The 18075-nt window shown below is 29.4% G+C and overlaps 2 protein-coding genes across 2 annotated transcripts; both read right to left on the bottom strand.

Annotated features, from left to right (window-relative positions):
• Positions 1-1530: 1530 nt before the first annotated feature.
• On the bottom strand, positions 1531-5832 carry LOC110627191 (protein RETICULATA-RELATED 1, chloroplastic). The gene is made up of 7 exons (XM_021773461.2): positions 5105-5832; positions 4886-4984; positions 4381-4601; positions 3380-3449; positions 3062-3141; positions 2365-2429; positions 1531-2032 (listed from the first exon to the last, which is right to left on the bottom strand). Exons 1-7 carry the CDS (start codon positions 5615-5617, stop codon positions 1839-1841), a joined length of 1242 nt encoding a protein of 413 aa, XP_021629153.1. The 5' UTR covers positions 5618-5832; the 3' UTR covers positions 1531-1838.
• Positions 5833-8959: 3127 nt separating this feature from the next.
• Positions 8960-12592, bottom strand: LOC110626553 (UDP-D-apiose/UDP-D-xylose synthase 2). Its single transcript, XM_021772527.2, has 9 exons — positions 12135-12592; positions 11934-12026; positions 11657-11764; positions 10408-10522; positions 10199-10332; positions 9998-10099; positions 9819-9911; positions 9584-9719; positions 8960-9482 (listed from the first exon to the last, which is right to left on the bottom strand). Exons 1-9 carry the CDS (start codon positions 12405-12407, stop codon positions 9370-9372), a joined length of 1167 nt encoding a protein of 388 aa, XP_021628219.1. The 5' UTR covers positions 12408-12592; the 3' UTR covers positions 8960-9369.
• Between the last annotated feature and the right edge of the window lie 5483 nt (positions 12593-18075).

Here is an 18075-nt window from a genome sequence, read left to right as displayed (position 1 = left end):
TTTTTTATTCTTTAAAAATAATATTTTATATATTTTGTAAAAATTGAAAAAAAAAGAGAATAAACTATATAATTCTTTTGGGTGATTAAAATAACTTTTTTCTTAATAATTTTTGAAATAACAAATAAAAAAAAAAACTTTAAACAACATAAACTTTTGATAGAAAAAATACGTAAAATCAATAATTAAAAGATTATATATTCTTACCAAGTATAGCTTACAAATCTTATTGCAAATGGTTAGAGCTCTTCAATATAGATTTGCTGGTCAGCCAAAAAATATATAATATATATAAAATAATTTTTTATATAAATAATAATATGATTTTTTAGTAAAAAAAGAATAATTACAAACGAATATTATTAATACATTAATTACAAAATTTGGAATTATTTAATTTGAAATATAAACATAATGGAAAAAATATATATATTATTAATAAAAAAAAAAATCAAGCTGACGTAGTCTAGTTAGTTTTCCATCGGTTAATTCCAAAGAGGTTTATGAGATTGAGGAATTGAGCTACGTGAAAAGAGAAGGGGAAGCACCAAAGCAAATAGAATAGGCCATAGGATAGAAGTTTTAAGTCTATCTTAACCCTTTGTTTTGGATGAGATAGAATGAAGTAAAGTTTGTAAAATTCGGTGTTTTAGGAGAGAATACAGTAAAATAAAATTTTATAAGATATAATTTTTCATAGTTTTTAAAATTTACTAATTTTCTATTGTTTGAAAAGAAGAGTAAAGTAAGATTTAAAGAGAAAACCTTCAAACTAGTGGGTTGAAATTAAATATTTTTAAAATTTTCTAAAAACCTTATCTTATTTCCCAAACATAATTTTAAGGTTTTTAAATTTTGAAATACTTTCTATTACCTTACAAAATTTCGCTTCTCAAACAAAGGATTAAGATTTTTAAAAATTATTTAAAACCTCTAAAAATTTTATCTTAAAAACCTTTCATCCTCCCAAAACACATTCTGATAATTTTTAAGTCTTTACAAAACCTAAGTGGAATTGGACATTGAATCATTTAAAGCCCATTAAGGGATGAACGTCTACAGTGGCAGACATTGCGGTTGCACAATTGGTGCTTCAATGGTGGGGGGCAATGTGGAATTGTCAGTCGTCCAGCCTCCACTCATAACGAAGGTAAAGCTGACATCTCTACCGGCGGCCACCGCCCGTCTAGGCTAATTCCAGTTTAATTGACAATTTTATCAAACACCTTAATTATCCTCAACTTGGTTCAACTGCTTCAGTAAAAAGTAAAAATAAAAATAAAAAACCCACTTGCCAAACACAAAATGTTCCTCCACTCCATTTCCCAATCCTTTTTTCTCCCAATCCAACCTCGCATGTCAACGAACAAAACACGTATTTGGAGTTTCGGAGATTTTACAAGCAGTTTTAGAGATTTCATACGAGCTGAAAATTTGGTAACAGTAACCTATCACACTGTTCTGACGTGGTTTACCAGAATGTCTAATCAGCCAACAATATGAATAAGCTGAAAAGATTATGCCACCCAATGAAAGAAACTATCTTCAGTACTACAGCACAAGCCTGCAATAGCACAATAATATAACCTGCTTAAAATTGTTACGTTGAATACAAGTTCCCATCCAAACAATTGAATGGAAATGGGTAAATGATCGAAGCCAGATAAAAACACAAAGCTTCTTCTCGACAGAAACCTGATGCTAAATTTAACTAACATGTATAAATATCTCCCTCTCTGTCTCTCAAACATATGCATTGGTGTCCTTTTCATAGTGCGGAGAAAAGTGCATTCGATGATACAAAAAGAGGCATGTCGTATACAAATTACTTGCTGCTATTATTGCACGCCACTCCATTTTGCCCAATCAACGAACTGCATCCCACCATAAATGTTGTTGGCGAATCTTACACCAACAGTGAAAGCCATCGCAACAGGAGGGACTTTCTTTGCCAAAGGTGACGATTCAACCAGGCGTTCCAGTCCATTAATGATTTGGTACCGAGTATTGGACGACACAGCAAGAAAAACACCTGATCAACAAATGCAAAACATCAGGAAGAACGGGACTGAAAGATTAAAAACTCATCATATGAACATGCTGATGGAAGGCCACAACTATCATGTTTCACCTGACTAAACATTTAAAGAAAATTTCCAATTAAAATATACTGCATTGACCATTGCATACTGCTGTTTCAAAGAGCAGTTTTTTTGGACAGAAAAAAAATAGTCTTAATATCTCCGAATACCAATTAAATAAATGCTCAGATAAATAGGAAAAAAAATTCTGAAAAACTGTACACATAACTGAAACAGAATTAGCAACCAAAAGTTGGAACAGTAATTTTGAATAAAGGCATACCCCAAAGAACAGCACTTTGCACAAGTGGGGGTACCGGAATATCCTCTTCTGATTTCTTTATGCTCCTGAATATAAGGAGGAAATGTGATTATCGGCCTTCACCAAAATAGAATAAAACAAGCAGCCTACGCTAAAAACTATATAATTGAAGAAGTAGAAATCCTTGTTGGATAAGAAAAGACAGAAAATAACACTCTTAATCACATTTGGCAAATAATGGGAGTTAGAAGGAGGATAAATATAACATGAGAAAAAGGAGGGAAAAAAAGGTAAACATGAAAAATGCAGAAGATATATCTATAGATATTAATTTCCTCTTGCACATGCTTAGCCAGCTGGAAGGACAAATGTTAATCAGTAACTTTCCTACTGTCTATGACAGGAAAGGAAGTGCATTATTAATCTTGTTGAGAACTGGCACATTCATTATGACAAAAACTAGACAACTTACAATCTAACTTTATTGAATGTGAATGAAGCTGTCAAATAATGATGTTCAAGCTTCTGGCCCATATGCCAGACAAACGTGATCAGTTAAACAGAACAAAAGAAAGAACCAATAAAATGCATATACTGCAAACATACAGATTTGATTTGAAGTTGGAACACAATATCATGTGAATCACATTTTAAAATCACAATCAAGTATGCCAATAAAAACAGAAACCAAATAGCAATCATCTAGATAGAAGTGTACCGCTTGGCAGTCATTATCAGATTAGCAATGCCTTGGCCAATGAGTCCGCACCCAAACCCAACTGAACCATATAATACACCCTGAATCCAGATTTCACAATACATTAGAATGACAAGTGAAATAACAAAAACCTACCATCCTAATCCCTTGTGCACAAAAGGTCAAAGGATTAAGCATGAAACTTCTGCTCAAATCTAGTTTCAAGAAGGAGGGAGGGAACACTACTGATTGAAATAGTGAAGTAATACCTTATAGAAATACAATAACTGGAATTCTGGGCAAAAGACAACTCTATGATTATTAATAAACAAGCAATACCTTATAGAAGTATGTTGCAAGGCGCTGGTTCACAGAGAATTTACATCCTGGCCTTTCAGCTTCAAATACACTGCATTGAAATCTCATATTGTCAATGAAGCAAGAAATGAAAGGTTAAATTCTCAAAAAGTGTGCAGGAGGGGACAACAAATAGAAAAAACTAATGATGAACATTCCACATGCACCCTTGGGTTCTTTACAATAAGGTGTTTCAGTGTCAACAACTCAACATTCAAGGGTTTGCACATGACCCGTATTATCAATAGGCACCTAACTAGAGGAGGAACTCAACACCAACACTCAAGTCAAAAAGAAAAAAAAAGTGAACCTGTGAGTGCTTAATAAAATGCTCTACATCCATGGATTCTACTAGAAGAGAACCTCACCTAACTATGCTACAAATTGATGAACACCAATTGCAAACAGTTTTATTTGAATTATATAGAGAGAAGTTTACATTTAATTAATTGAGAAGCAAGAAAAAATTCTTTGTTAGTAGAAGTAAATTGCAAACTCTATGGGAAAGACCCGATATCAAAATCCATTGAACAATGTTGTTATGTCATTCATGGATAAGTTTTAACAGATGAGGAGCCAGTCTCATTTCAATATAATATTTTTAGAAAAGATTTTGTTATTATTCATGCCTAGAAACTGAACATAGCTGTCTGCCTGTTTCCAATCATTCCATTTCCATATGAGTATGCCCTATAACTTGCTAGCAAAATCTGTTTGGGGCAAGCATGCACATTAAATATTATTATCTGCATATATATCCTGTTTGTTCCACAGAATCCTAACCACTAGCTATGGGACTGAATCACGTAAGATAAATTAACTAGAATAAAAATTGCTGCATCCCACAAAAAAAACAATAATAATAATAACAATAAGAATAATTGGACTTGGAAAGAATCTACCATCAGGCATCAGTAGCATAACCTCAATAACGTAAGTGTGATAAATCCCAGAACTTAAAATTTCTGGCACAAGATGATAACCTGCTGGGAAGAGCCGCACAAGCCTGTTGTAGTTTTCCAAATACACCGCTTGAAACAGATGGCTTTCCAATTCGCGCATAAGGTGCTAACATACCAACCAAAGCAATGTCAACCACAATACCAACCAGAAGGTCAGCAGCATACAACTCAAACTCAGACCAGAAATTCTTTCCCCTTTTTTGAACTTCCGCAAATGTCGCACAGCAAGAATCTATGACAATCTGCACCATGCAATAACAAGAAGAGTTTCAAAAAAAAAAAAAAAAAAAAAGGAAACAATGATTTGCATATTTCTAACTTGGTATTCTTCATACCATCAAAACTTGTTATGAACAAGAATATGACAACGTTCAGTTAAAGTTCAAAAGCACTGATACACATAAAAAAGGAAGTAATGGCACAACAATTCAAATAGATTATGGGAAGTAATGAATATCGGATGAGAAAGCAACCAAATTCTCGTCCAAAAATGTACAATAAACATGAAAAATTACCCTCAACAAACCTCTGTTCCAACTTTGAAAAGAAAGGAAGGATCAGCCAGCATTCGGTTGCGCAACATGGTACAGTACTTCATCAAAAAGCTGAGCGGCCAAACCGACCCCTACAATTCCGAATGCAGTGAAAAAACAAACAGGGAATGAACAATAAGAAAAAAATCTCAAAATCTATTGTTTAGATATTAAAATATAAATCCAATCAAAAGGATTTCACATATATAAACCTGCAACTCCAGGTAGCGAAGGACAAACATTTCACGTATTCCCGTAGTTTTGGCAGCCTCTAGCATATCCGACGGAAGTTTAACTCCACGCGATTCTGCTTCCTTCATCACTTCCTCGAATCTCATTATCCGTCCAAACTCCTCTTCTTCGCTATCACCCTCATCTCCCCCACCACCACCACCACCTCCACTACCTCCAGAATAACCATTACTACCACCACCTCCATCGATCCCCGAGTCCAAAACTTGTTCATCCTGAACGAAATTGCAATCCTCTACCCGTCCCGATGAATTGGTAATAGGACTGGCAGCGGACTGGGAGTTAACGCACTGAAGAAGTGAAACGGAGTGAGTGCGGACGTTGATTGGCGGAGGAAGACGAGAAGATGAGAATAATGAGTTGATTGGAATCGGAGATTTAACGGCGAGAGTAGTTTGCTTGACTGGTGCGTGGGCATCGTTAGAGAAGTTGAAAGGAGGCGAGACGTTGAAGCTTGGTGAAGAAGCTGACATTCTTATTGATGGTTTCTTTTCTAGAGAGAAAGGAAGATTCAAAAAAAGGAAAAGCTTTTCGATAATGGCGGAGGCTAGGTTTAGAATCTGGAGCCAAATGAAACGCAGAGACTAGTGAGCTGCTGATCCCTGAGATTCGGGCCGGCCACGGTCCACTCTTGCTTCCAGAACCGGCAGTTTCAATTCTGGGAGTGGTGACTCAAATCAGACCGAATATTTAATTTTAGTTTTGTTTCTAATTATAATTTTATTGTCGATTTAATTTAATTTCACTTAAATTTAATAGTTACAACTTAATGTTTTCCTTCTTAAGGAAAGATTTGGTTTTGGGATTTTGTTCAATGTTTAATGAAATCATCACTACCTTCAGATAAAAAAAATAATAAATAGAATCTAAAAATGAAACTCAAGTCTGATAAATTATTTTAATTTTTCAATTAATTTCTTTTTTATTTTTATTTAAATGATAGTATAGACTAAGTAATCAAACCAAATAAAAGAAAAATGTAGGTTTAATGCAATCATCACAATTCAGAGGCATAGGGAATATTAAGCTGATCACCATTTGTAATTTGTGTACTTCCAGGCTATTTTGTGTGGTAGTTTCTGGGCCGAACTCGAATACATAATAGCCCAAACTGCTGTTGGTAGTACTAGAACTAAAACACATAAACAGAAAACCAAAGCCATGAATATTGGCCCAACAGAAGTTTTCACAACTCACGCATCTCATTGCAATTTCAATTCAAATTGTTCTGAAAATATATTAAAAATAAAATGCCAATCTTTTTCCCTCCAATACATGTGGGTAAATATTCATCGACTTTAATTACGATAAATTATATTTTAATTTATAAATTTTTATATAATTAATAGATTTATCTTATATTTTTTAAATCCAACATTTAAATCTCTTCATAATCCGTCTATTCAAATTAGATATTTTTTCATTTATTTTTTCTATTAAAAGAGTAAAAATATTTTTAATACTCTTTTTAAATGAATAAATTATATTTAAGTCATTAAATTTTAATATAATTATAAATCGATTCTTATATTTTTAAAATCGTACACCTAAATCCCTCTATAATTAATCTGTTTTCATCTATTATAATTTAAATATTTTGATTCTTTATTTTTTATTTGAAATAACAATTAATCTTCTATTAATTTTTATCTATAATATCTTATTTAACTAATTTTTAATACTACATGTTGTTCAATTTTCATTTATTAAAATATTTCAATACTTATAATTTTAAAATTTTAAAAAAATATTTATAATTTTAGTTAGTTTTAAGTGGTACTAAATAACCTTTATAAATTTTATAAAAAGTATTTTAGAAAGAAATTATACCATCAGAATAAATTTAATCATCCACTGACTTTGAACTACTATTTATAATAGATAGAGTAATCGTAATTTTAGATGGATTAAATATATAGAGATTTAAAGATTTAGTTTTAAAAATATAAATACTGATCTGTCAATTATACTAAAATTTAAGGATCAAAGTGTAGTTTATATAATATAAAATTTTGTTCACATGTATTAGAGGGGATTTAAGTGTTTATGGGGTATTTTAAGTATTTGAAATATTTATTATATTTTTTAGCAGTTGACTAACGAAATTATAAATGAAAATACCTCCAATTTGAACGAATGAATTATATAGGGATTTAAATGTTCGATTTTAAAAATACAGAAATTAATCCGTTAATTATACTAAAATTTAAAAATTAAAATATAATTTATTCTTTTAATTAAAAATCGGATTAAATTAAATTATTTTATTTTATTTTTATAATTGATTGTTCATCAATTATTGATTAAAAAATTACGATCATCTCGTTTAGTTTGGTTTTTCATAAGCTCATTCATACTATTGCATTCTAGACTTCTTTTTTTTTTCCTCTTGAATCTACCTAATTGATTTTGTTTGAAGCTATAATTTTTTATGGTTTATTTTGTTAATTGTTGGTTTGATATTTTGATTTTTTGATGGAATGAGTGACCTAATCTCGACTCTGCCTTTTTTATTGTTATTGTTGAATGTTGATCTGCAAATACAGGAAACTATAAAGTGCACAAAGCTCGAAATCAAACTAAATTAAATAAAACATTTCAACTTTATTCAATTTTTCTTGTTTTTAGATTCGGTTGGATTCTCATAATCGTAAAATTTGATTCCCACAAACTGATTGCCACCTAACATATGGTGTATTTACAAGTATACCTCCTCTTTCACATAAATTTAGGCCTTAGTTCAAAAAGATCTATTTTCTGAGTAATTCATTTTCTAAGAGTATGTTTACTAAGAAGCTATTTTCTAGGAGGTATATTTTTATTTGTGTAGTTGGTATTTAAAATTTCTGTAGAGTAAAACTGTTTTAATGGATTTAATAATATAAATGGCGGAAATATATTCCTATTCTAATACAATATTAATCATTAATTTAATACAACACATTTTATAATGTCCAGCACTCAAATTACATAATAATTGACATATATTTTTTTATGATATAATAATTAATAATTATATTTATAAATTAAGAAAAGGTAAAATAATTAAAAAGAGAACAAAATGGAATAGCATCTTGTTTGAAAAGAGCACAATAGTTGCAATTTGATGACATATTGTTACTTGCAGTGTACAAATAGAAAAACAAATTCTGTATTTAATAGCAATTTCAAATTGATTAAAAGGTTTAATGATAAAATAATGAATTTTTTATTTTTTATTTTTTATTTACTTTTTAATTTTTTTTTCATAAATATTTAAAATAAAAAAATCAAGTCTAAATTTCATAATTTTAAATAATAAAAAAAAACACTAATAAAATTGATGAGGATAAAAACAAAATAAATTATGGAAACTACAATGAAAATAGAGAGGAAAAAAAAAGCAAAGAGTTAAGAGTAAAGTGAAAAAAGGAATAAATTTATACTGGAGATAGAAAAAAGAAATAAATTTGTACTCGAGATGAGTAATTCATCTATTGTGCGAGAGAATAAGTGAATCTATTGTGTGAGAGAATAAGTGAAGCTAAATGACTTCTTAGACATTTGGTAAATATGCCAACAAATAAGAATTTACACTTTCATAGATCTCTATTTCCTTAGCTAACTTTTAACTTTTAATTCCTCAGCTGAGTTCTACAAAAACAAAGACTTAAATTATTTAAAAATGAAAATATTAAAATTTTTTAATATCCAAAAACATGGTTTTTACAAATTTTCAGGTGGGTGGTGGCGCGTACACTTTTTTTTTTGTCAGAGCGGAGCGTACACATTATTCAACAACTATCATCAACTCACCGGTGCATCCGTTCTTGCAATTAGAAAAAAGGAAATAATAATTTAATAAGGGCATCCCAGGGTCAACAAATTAATACAACACATCCCCGGAGAAACAAAACAGAGGAATGCCAATCACACCTCTGAAGAAACAGAATGAACTTTGTATAATGCTCCCATTATGTTGTAGCCCAAGCTCACAATAAGACTTACAGCAACAAAATACACTTTTAAGATACTATTAATCCTTCCAAAGAGTAATATTTAAAATGCAGGATACCTAAGCAACTGCGAGCCACTCACTATTGACACTGGAAAGACCAAAAAAAAGGGGGAAAAAATGTAGCTCATATGAAACAAACCACTAACAGATATTTAAAATTCCCTTAAAAGAATTGGAACTCGTGCTAACAAACAGCCTAACCAAGAAGTTCCATTCTCAAGTGTTTCCTCAGCTGGATGTAGGTTTTGCAATGGTCTTCTTAACTGCCTCGGCATATGTCTTGTGTTGATAAGTGAGGGTTGATTCAAGCAAGTCCCACAGTGATGTCTTGGGGTTCCATCCTGTTACACATGCAACCAGCAAGTGTTCAAACAATAGTGATCATTTGAAATAAGAGTGAAAAAAGAATAACAATTAATGCAGCTCCGAAAATATCCCATACCAAGCTGTCTATTGATTATGGTCATGTCTGGAACTCTCTTGTCACTATCGTCATATCCCTCACCATAAAATTCCTTGGAGGAGACATCAACTGTTGGCGCCTCCAGAGCAGGTTCTCCACTTACCTCTGAATAAACCTGTTCATAGGCATCACATCAATTCCAAGTCTAAGAACACCCTTGAATCCACCAGTTAATAAGAGAGAAGAAATATTTTGTTCTCAAATAATCCCTCACTTTTGTCATCATTTCAGCAAGCTGCTTAACAGTAACTTCATTGTATGGATTTCCCACGTTAAAAATGTGACCATTAGCCCTGTGAGGATTTTCCTGCATATAAAAATAGAGGCATTTAACTACTGTAATGAGAATTGCATGGAAAATGGACACAGAAAGAGGAGACAAATAACACATACAATCATCAACAGAACAGCTTCAATTGCATCCTTGATATAAACGAAAGATCTCTGAGACTGACCACCATCAACAAGCTTGAGCGGCTCACTGCGTAAAAGAGCCTGGCAGACAAAATGAAAATCAGAAAAAAGCATCCAAAGAAACAGATAACAAAGATTAATGATAAATGCTTAAATTCAAACAGCAAAAATTAGACTAACATTGCTAAAGCATGCCAGAACTCTTGGAACACCCTCACTTGGGCCATCAATGCCAGGAATGAAGTCCATTCTAGGACCAATCCAGTTGAAAGGTCTCACAATGGTGAACTCAAGGCCATTTTCGGCACCCTCAGCTGTAATCATTAATAAGTTACCAAAAGATGTAGCAAATATCCTAAAAGAAAGCTACATCAAAGGACAAGAATTACCATATATCAGCCTCTCAATCAATTGCTTTGCACATGCATAGGACCATCTCTGCTTCTCAATGGGTCCGAAAATGCAAGGGGACGTATCTTCTTTAAGAATGTAGTAGGCAGGATCCTACCATGACATAGCACATTCAAACCAATCAAGCTCAGCCAATGACAAGTCAAAAATTTTGAGGGGAAAAGAAAAGAAAAGTAAAAAATGATAACACACACAAGCATGCAAGCCCTTAATAAGTTTTTCATTTGGAACTGTTGCAATAACAAGGAAACCTATGATACCATCATTCATGAACACGTTCAAAGTAGTTAATTTGTCATTTTGAATTGCCTATATACAATATTTATTGATTTCCAGACTACTTGCTGAGAAAATATAAGCAAAATCTGACAGGCATTATTGGACAAGTATGCTTCATAGCATCAAAAAAATTCTACATGAAACTATGAGTAGGATATTACTTCCTACTCCAACGAGGATCCCAAATACCCAAATTATGATAAATTAGTTAAAGCATATATCAACCTCCAAATCAAAGCAGAAGTCCTCCAAGAATTGCAGTTTTTGCACTAGAAATAGCCCTCTAAGCAGGGAGGACAACACAACCTATTACAAATACTACAGCATATCATTTGACATTCTCATGCATACTCTCTCTCTCTCCCCCCACAGATTTCTAGCCACGGCATCAGAGAGAAACTCCCAGCTCTAAGCCAGGAGCCGCGTCTAAGCTCTTCTACAGTTAACAGACACCCACTGGCTCAATTCCACTCAACAAAGAGAAACGTTTGTGATCAGTTATTAACTGGATTTATTATTCTTTGCTGCAAATACTCAACATAATTTTCAGCATTGCAAAACTGCATAATCATTAGAAAACACAAAATTTGTCAGGCAAGTGGTCATAGATTGTCACCATCAAAGTAAATATGCATTTTACTCGAGGCTTTGAGACATGCAAAGTTGGCATCATTTGACTGTACTTTATTTTATTTGTAAGACTGAATGTACAATGGCAGCAAATGCACAATGTTAAAAGATTGGGAGTTCTTATCCAGAATTATCCACAACTTTTTTTTTTGCCAAAGAATTATCCACAACTTTAATAGCTTTCAATTGACAGAATTTTGGATAAAAAAAAAATCAACCAAACACAACCCTTGAATTATATACACATGAAGACATTCTACAATGACGCCACAGGAACAGCAAACTGACTAAAAGAGAGAAGGTAAAGCGAAAGCTCACCTGACGAAGAGGGCTATCTTTAGGAAGAAAGCTCCCAATCGTTTTACCATACACCTCGCATGTCGAGAAGTGAATTAAACGCTTGTTATTCTCCGAACAGTACTTCACCTAAATGTACATACACATCAACTTCAATAAAATTCCCAACCACCAAATATTGTCGATTTCTACTTGATCTAGAAAACTACAATAACAAAATGACCGAAAATGACAAAACAGAACCGAGTAAAGAAAAACGCATGCATTAAATCGAAAAGAGAATTGCAGAGATAAGTACCACTGGGAGAGCATCAATAAAATTGCTGTAAATCGTGTCCAACGGACGCGTATTATAATCGGCCGGAGTACAAATAGCCGCCAGATTTATCGTCTACACCGCACAAATCCACTGCATAAGCACCAAAACAAGCAAAAACGAGAAACAACAAACAAAATACATAAACGCAACAGTTAACTAAAAGCTCCAAAGTGAAACTACCAGATCCGCCATCTTGATGAGGCCTTCAAGGCGCGAATCATGCTTGATATTGAGGCGATGGAACTGGATCCGGTCAGCCCAGGGAAGTGAGGCCGGCTCGAGGAGGTGCTTAATCTTGTCATTGTAGACATCAAGAGCGAGGATCTTGTGTGGCGTCTCTAACAACAACTTCTCGCATAGGTGAGAGCCTATGAAACCTCCGGCCCCGATCATGCATATTGTGATCGGCTTTATCGGCCTCCCATCCAGATCCACCCTATTACCTGTGGCCATCGTCTCAAACAATCACCAAGTAGCGCCAAACAAAAACGGAAATGTTTGTACGCGCCTGTCTATTTAATAGCAGTAGCGGTTGTGCAAGCTGACGTGCGCCGAGGATGCCGAAACAAGGGTAACTGAAGAAAGATTATATGATTGGGAAAAGAGGAGGGAGGAGGACTATGTATAGAAACAGAGAGCTTGAGATATATGAGTGACTCGAGAGGCCTACATTCACTTGGGAAGCGGGATGACACAAATGGTACTTCGCTGTGTAGTAGTGAAATGGGTACTCGCTCTGATAGAGTGACGCGTGTGAGTGACTATGTAGTAAAGCATGGTATGTGCAGTAGTGGATCTCTTCTGTCTGTACAGGGATTCGAGATTGGATCGGTGGGATGGTCGTGCGTGGCTGATCGAAAATTCTATCCGTGTCTCCTGCGCTGTTCCCAGCTATAAAATTGTAATTAATGGATCTAATAGGGATTTGTCCTCTGAGACGGCTTATTAAGGAAGTGTTAGATTTTAAGAGCCCAAAAGTTCAGCTTCATAATTTGTTATGGCAGCTGGGGTGACTTTTTGGATTTTTGCGGATGATACCTCAAATTCAAGTTTTATTATGAAATATTCATATTTACATAGAATTTTTAATAAAATAATTAAATAATATTATATATTTAATGATATTTTGATAATTTTAAAAATAATTAATAAAAATAGGTAAACAATTTTTTATAATCAAAATGATATATTGTATTAATTTAATATATTTCAATGACGATGAATAATTTAATATTATTATTATAATTAAATAGTAATTTTATCATTTTAGTGAAATTATTATGTCAATAAAAAGTGTTATTTTTATTCTATAATTGTTTTAGATACATAATTTTGTATTTAATAAAAAGTGAGAAACTTCAAACAATTATTGTTTATTTTAAAATTGAAATTTAATTAACTCAATTTGAAATTAAAATAAATTTGACTGTTATTAGTTAAAATCACTTTATCTCGATTAAAATTATATGTTTTTTCTATTTTATAATTTTTTTTTATTTTATTTTTTTTATGCTTGTTAAAAAATATAATTTTTTTATTAATTTTTTAATTATATTCATATTAATTATATTAAATTTTATTAAATATTAAAAAATATAATAATAATTAATAAAAAATTCTTTAAAAATAAGATAAAATTAAATATAAGTTACTATAATATAAAAAATAAATAATAATTTTAATATAAATTATATATTATTATAAATCCTATTTAATTTTATCTTATTTACAATAAATTTTTCAAAATATTTTTTAATATTTTTAAAATGAATATTATTAAAAAATATTTTTTAATATGTGTGAAAAAAATAAAATTATAATTATAAAATAAAAAGAATAATTTTATTTCTCTAATCGTGATTATAGTCAAAGACTTCCAATTTTGAATAACAACATTTCAAATTCTAAATTCATTATCGTTTTAATTAATTTTTAAAATTACTTATTTAATTAAATATAAAAATCTAAAACCTCACATTTAATCACCAATTATAGTTAAATGATACCACATATTAATTATAATCAAATATTAAAATATTTTTTATCAATATTAACTGTTAATATTGCACATGTCATGTAAATGATTTTTTTTATATATATTTTTTAAATATTAATAATATTTACATATGCAATTCTTTAGCTTTAATTTTATATATAGCTTCTATTATTCTAAACTTTGATTTAAATTGTAAAACCTTAATTTAAAACTTATATTCATTCAAAATGAGAATTTTAGAGTATGAATTAGGGATTATGACTATGAATTAGGGATTATGACAATAAGAATTATATTTTTTATTATATATGAATTTTTATAATTAAAAATTGTATATAAAAATTTAACTAATATTTAAAAAGAGTAAATAAAAAATATATGATATAGTATATATACTAATTTAAAATTAATTAAAATTATTTTAAGAATTATAATTGTAATAAATTTAAGAAGTTAAATATAAAATTGAAAATATTGACTGTAGCCATAATTAAATACAAAATTTTAGATTTTTATATTCAATTAAATGAATAATAGTTATTGAAAGTTTGGATTTTCTGATCTAAAATTTAAAATTTTAAATATAATAACTCTTAAATGTAAAGTTTGTACTTTATATATATATATATATATAATAATGGAATTTTAAAGTTTTAAATATTACAATACCTTTCTGATAAAATTTATTGATGTAGATATATATTAAAAGTTAAAAGAAAAGGGAGATGAAAAAATAATATTTTATTTATTTTATAATTTTTATTATTTTTATATATATTAAAAAATATAATTTTTTTACTTTTTAATTATATTAATTTTAAAAATATTAAATTTTATTAAATATAAAGAGATATTAAAAAATAAAATTAAGTAGTTATAATAATAAATTTATATATTAATTATAAAAATATATAATAATTTTACAATAATCACAGAAATAAAAATAAAAATTATACGGAATAGAATGTAGAAAAGTAGAGAAAACAGTATCAAGACTGTGAGTACGCGACTTTGCAACGACTTGCGTGAAAATGTTTCCGCGGGGTGGAGTGTGATGGAGGAAAGCGAGGTAATGGTAGCTTTCACACAGCGGAGAGTATGGGGGAACGAAAGCTCTGACGTGTCATGTGAAATGACAAGCGTGTCATGTGAGTGGCTTGCTTCCAATTTTCTAATGAGCTGTCTCTCTTCTATACTCACGTGGCTCACATTTTATTTTCAGACATGCAATATTTATTCATTCCCCACGCTCACTTTTATGTGCGTTTCCTGTACGCCCCAATCCCCAAAGGAACCTTGTATTCTTTTATTCCGCTTGTCAGCGTTCAGGATTCCAGTCAATTTACATCTATAAACTGTAAAAACATAATTAATATAGTTAAAGAAAATAAATTTTAATATAATTTATAATATACTAGGTTAAAATTGTTAAATATATGATTTACTTTTTATTTTTAATAAAATAATGTAATTTTTAAAACTTTATTTATTAATAAAATAACTATTATATCAAAATCTATTATTCAAATCCATTTAAATTAAATTTTTATTTTTTTAAAATAAAAATAAAAAATTAGAAGAATAAAATATGAGATTTTTTAGATTTACTTAAATGCATTTATCACTAAATTAAGTCTATAAATATAAATTAAATTTAAAATTATAATTTAATAATTCTTTAAAAAATAATTTATAAGATAATTAACAAATATAGTTAAAAAAAATTCTAATATGCATACTAATAATTAATTTACATAAAATGTTAAAGTTTTTGTTTATTTATTTATAATTAGTTTTTATTTCAAAAAAATCCTTAATTTATCTAATTATATGCATTTTATTTCATAGTGAAGGGAATTGATTCATAAAATCTAAATTACTCAAGCTAATTAAATTTGTAATAAATATATTATACAACTTAATTGAAATTGTAATGAATAAAAAAATTAAGATAAAATAATTTTATTAAGAATAATCACCTATTATTTCCACAGTATTAAATATGTAAAGGAGAAAAATAGAGAGTGGAGAAAGCCAGAAAGGGTTAATTATGGAAAAAAAAAATCAGTTGTTAAGTGAGTATAAGTAAAAATTACTTCAATTTTTATTTATCTCATGAAAAAAAATATTTTTCAATTTTTTTACTTAAAAATATTAATTAATAGAAAATCGTTCATGTATTAATAAAATAAGTTATTTTTAAAGAAAATTGACTTTATCATTTTTAAATAAAGTTATTTTATGAGTTTTGGGATCTCATTAATAATAGTATATAGTCTATATATAAATTATTAATATCTTTTATTTATTAAATTACAATAAATTAATAAAAAATAAGTCCTTTAAAATACTTTTTTATAAAAATTTATTTTTATAAAAATTATTTTCAGTAAATAAATAGACCCTTACCATATAATTATTTAAATAAATTAAATAGACCCTTGCTTAATTGAATTTATTTTTAAAATTTTTTTACTCTAATTACTCAATTCATCAAATAAAATTTATCATTTATCTCTTTTATTTGTTTCTATATTTTTTCATATTTCTTTTTATATTTTTAAAAAGACTAAAAATTTATAATTAATAATAGAATATTAATAATGTGGATAATCACAGTAAAACTGGTGATCAGTGAATGAGTTATTTAATAAAAGGTCAATTTAGAAATATAATTTTTAGCTTATAAATTAATAATAAAAATGAATAAAAAGTAATAAAATATATATTTTTAATTAATAAATTAAAAATATATTTTATTATAATTCTAAAATTAAAAATTATTTTAATGAATTAAGACAAAATATAAAATACAGTATTAAAATTATTTTTAATTTTAATTAATAAATTAATAGAAAAAATAATAAATATTTTTTAATTAATAAATATTCTTTAATTAATAAAATAAAAATAAAAATATTTTAATATGATTCTAAATTATAAAAATATTTTAAATTATTAAAATATATTACAGGGACACTACAATAATTATTCGTACATAAAATGTAGTCCCATCACCGACAGGACAGCAAATACCAAAAGAAACAAAAACAGGTTAGTCACGCAGTCACGCTCCTTGGAAGCGCGTGCCTAGAATAGTCGCCGTCGATCTGAGGTCAATATCTTAATATGGTGAAGTGATATTAACGGTGCCGACAAATGCCAGCCCTGTATCATGATTCGAACGGAATAAATTAATTTTGGACAGATGGTTGAATTTAATTTAATTTAATATTTTAAAGTTTAATTAACATATTTTAATTTTAATTATAATTTAATTTTTATAGTATTAAAAATAATATATTATTATGACTAATCAATTTAATTTTTATTTTAATTATAATTTAATTTTAAAATAATTAAAATTTTCAAAATTAAAAATCAAATTAAATAAAAATAAATAAAAAATCAAAATTTTTTTTATTTAAACGGACACGCCCTGCCTGTATTTACTTACGATAAATAAGAAGCTGAACTCTCGCATTTCTGTATACTTGCGCCTTTTAGGGTGACACTGAACTGGGCCTAGTTGGGCTTCCTGAATATTTCCACTCCATTCGCCATCCCTAATTGCTAGCAGACAGAATAGAATCATAACAAAATAAATATATGGTTAATTAAAGACATGATGGGCTTCAAAATTTGTCCATAAATGATGACGAATAAGTATGTGAAAGGGGTAAAAATATTTTAGAGAAGATTATGGCCAGCACATGTGATAGAGACAAAATGATTTATTGCCCGACCATGGTGTCTGATCAGTGAACACGATGTGGCCGTGGTCTGGGGATTACAAGCTAGTATGGCCGTTATCCGTTAACTGAAGAGTGTTCTTTAATAAATGAAGAACGTGGCCACACTATGGAGAAGCGCTGCCTAGCCGTTTTTACTATCAAACATAAAAACTCATGAATATTGATTTCATGCAACAGTTATTTTATTGAAAATATTAATAATCAAATAAATAAAATTTTGATATTTATTGAAAACTTTTAACTTTTTTCAATTACCTCCATCAAACAAGGCTCGAATAGAAGGTGAAGAAAGGGAAGGACGACGGCCAGAAAGTGAAACCTTCACTAGAAATTAAGCACTCTTCATACTGTGGTTCCACTACTTGGGTGC

The sequence above is a fragment of the Manihot esculenta genome, chromosome 11 (assembly GCF_001659605.2).
Source record: "Manihot esculenta cultivar AM560-2 chromosome 11, M.esculenta_v8, whole genome shotgun sequence".
NCBI classification, from domain to species: Eukaryota; Viridiplantae; Streptophyta; class Magnoliopsida; order Malpighiales; family Euphorbiaceae; genus Manihot; species Manihot esculenta.
Note: the sequence above shows the minus strand (reverse complement) of the source record. Positions and strands in the feature narration are given on the sequence as shown.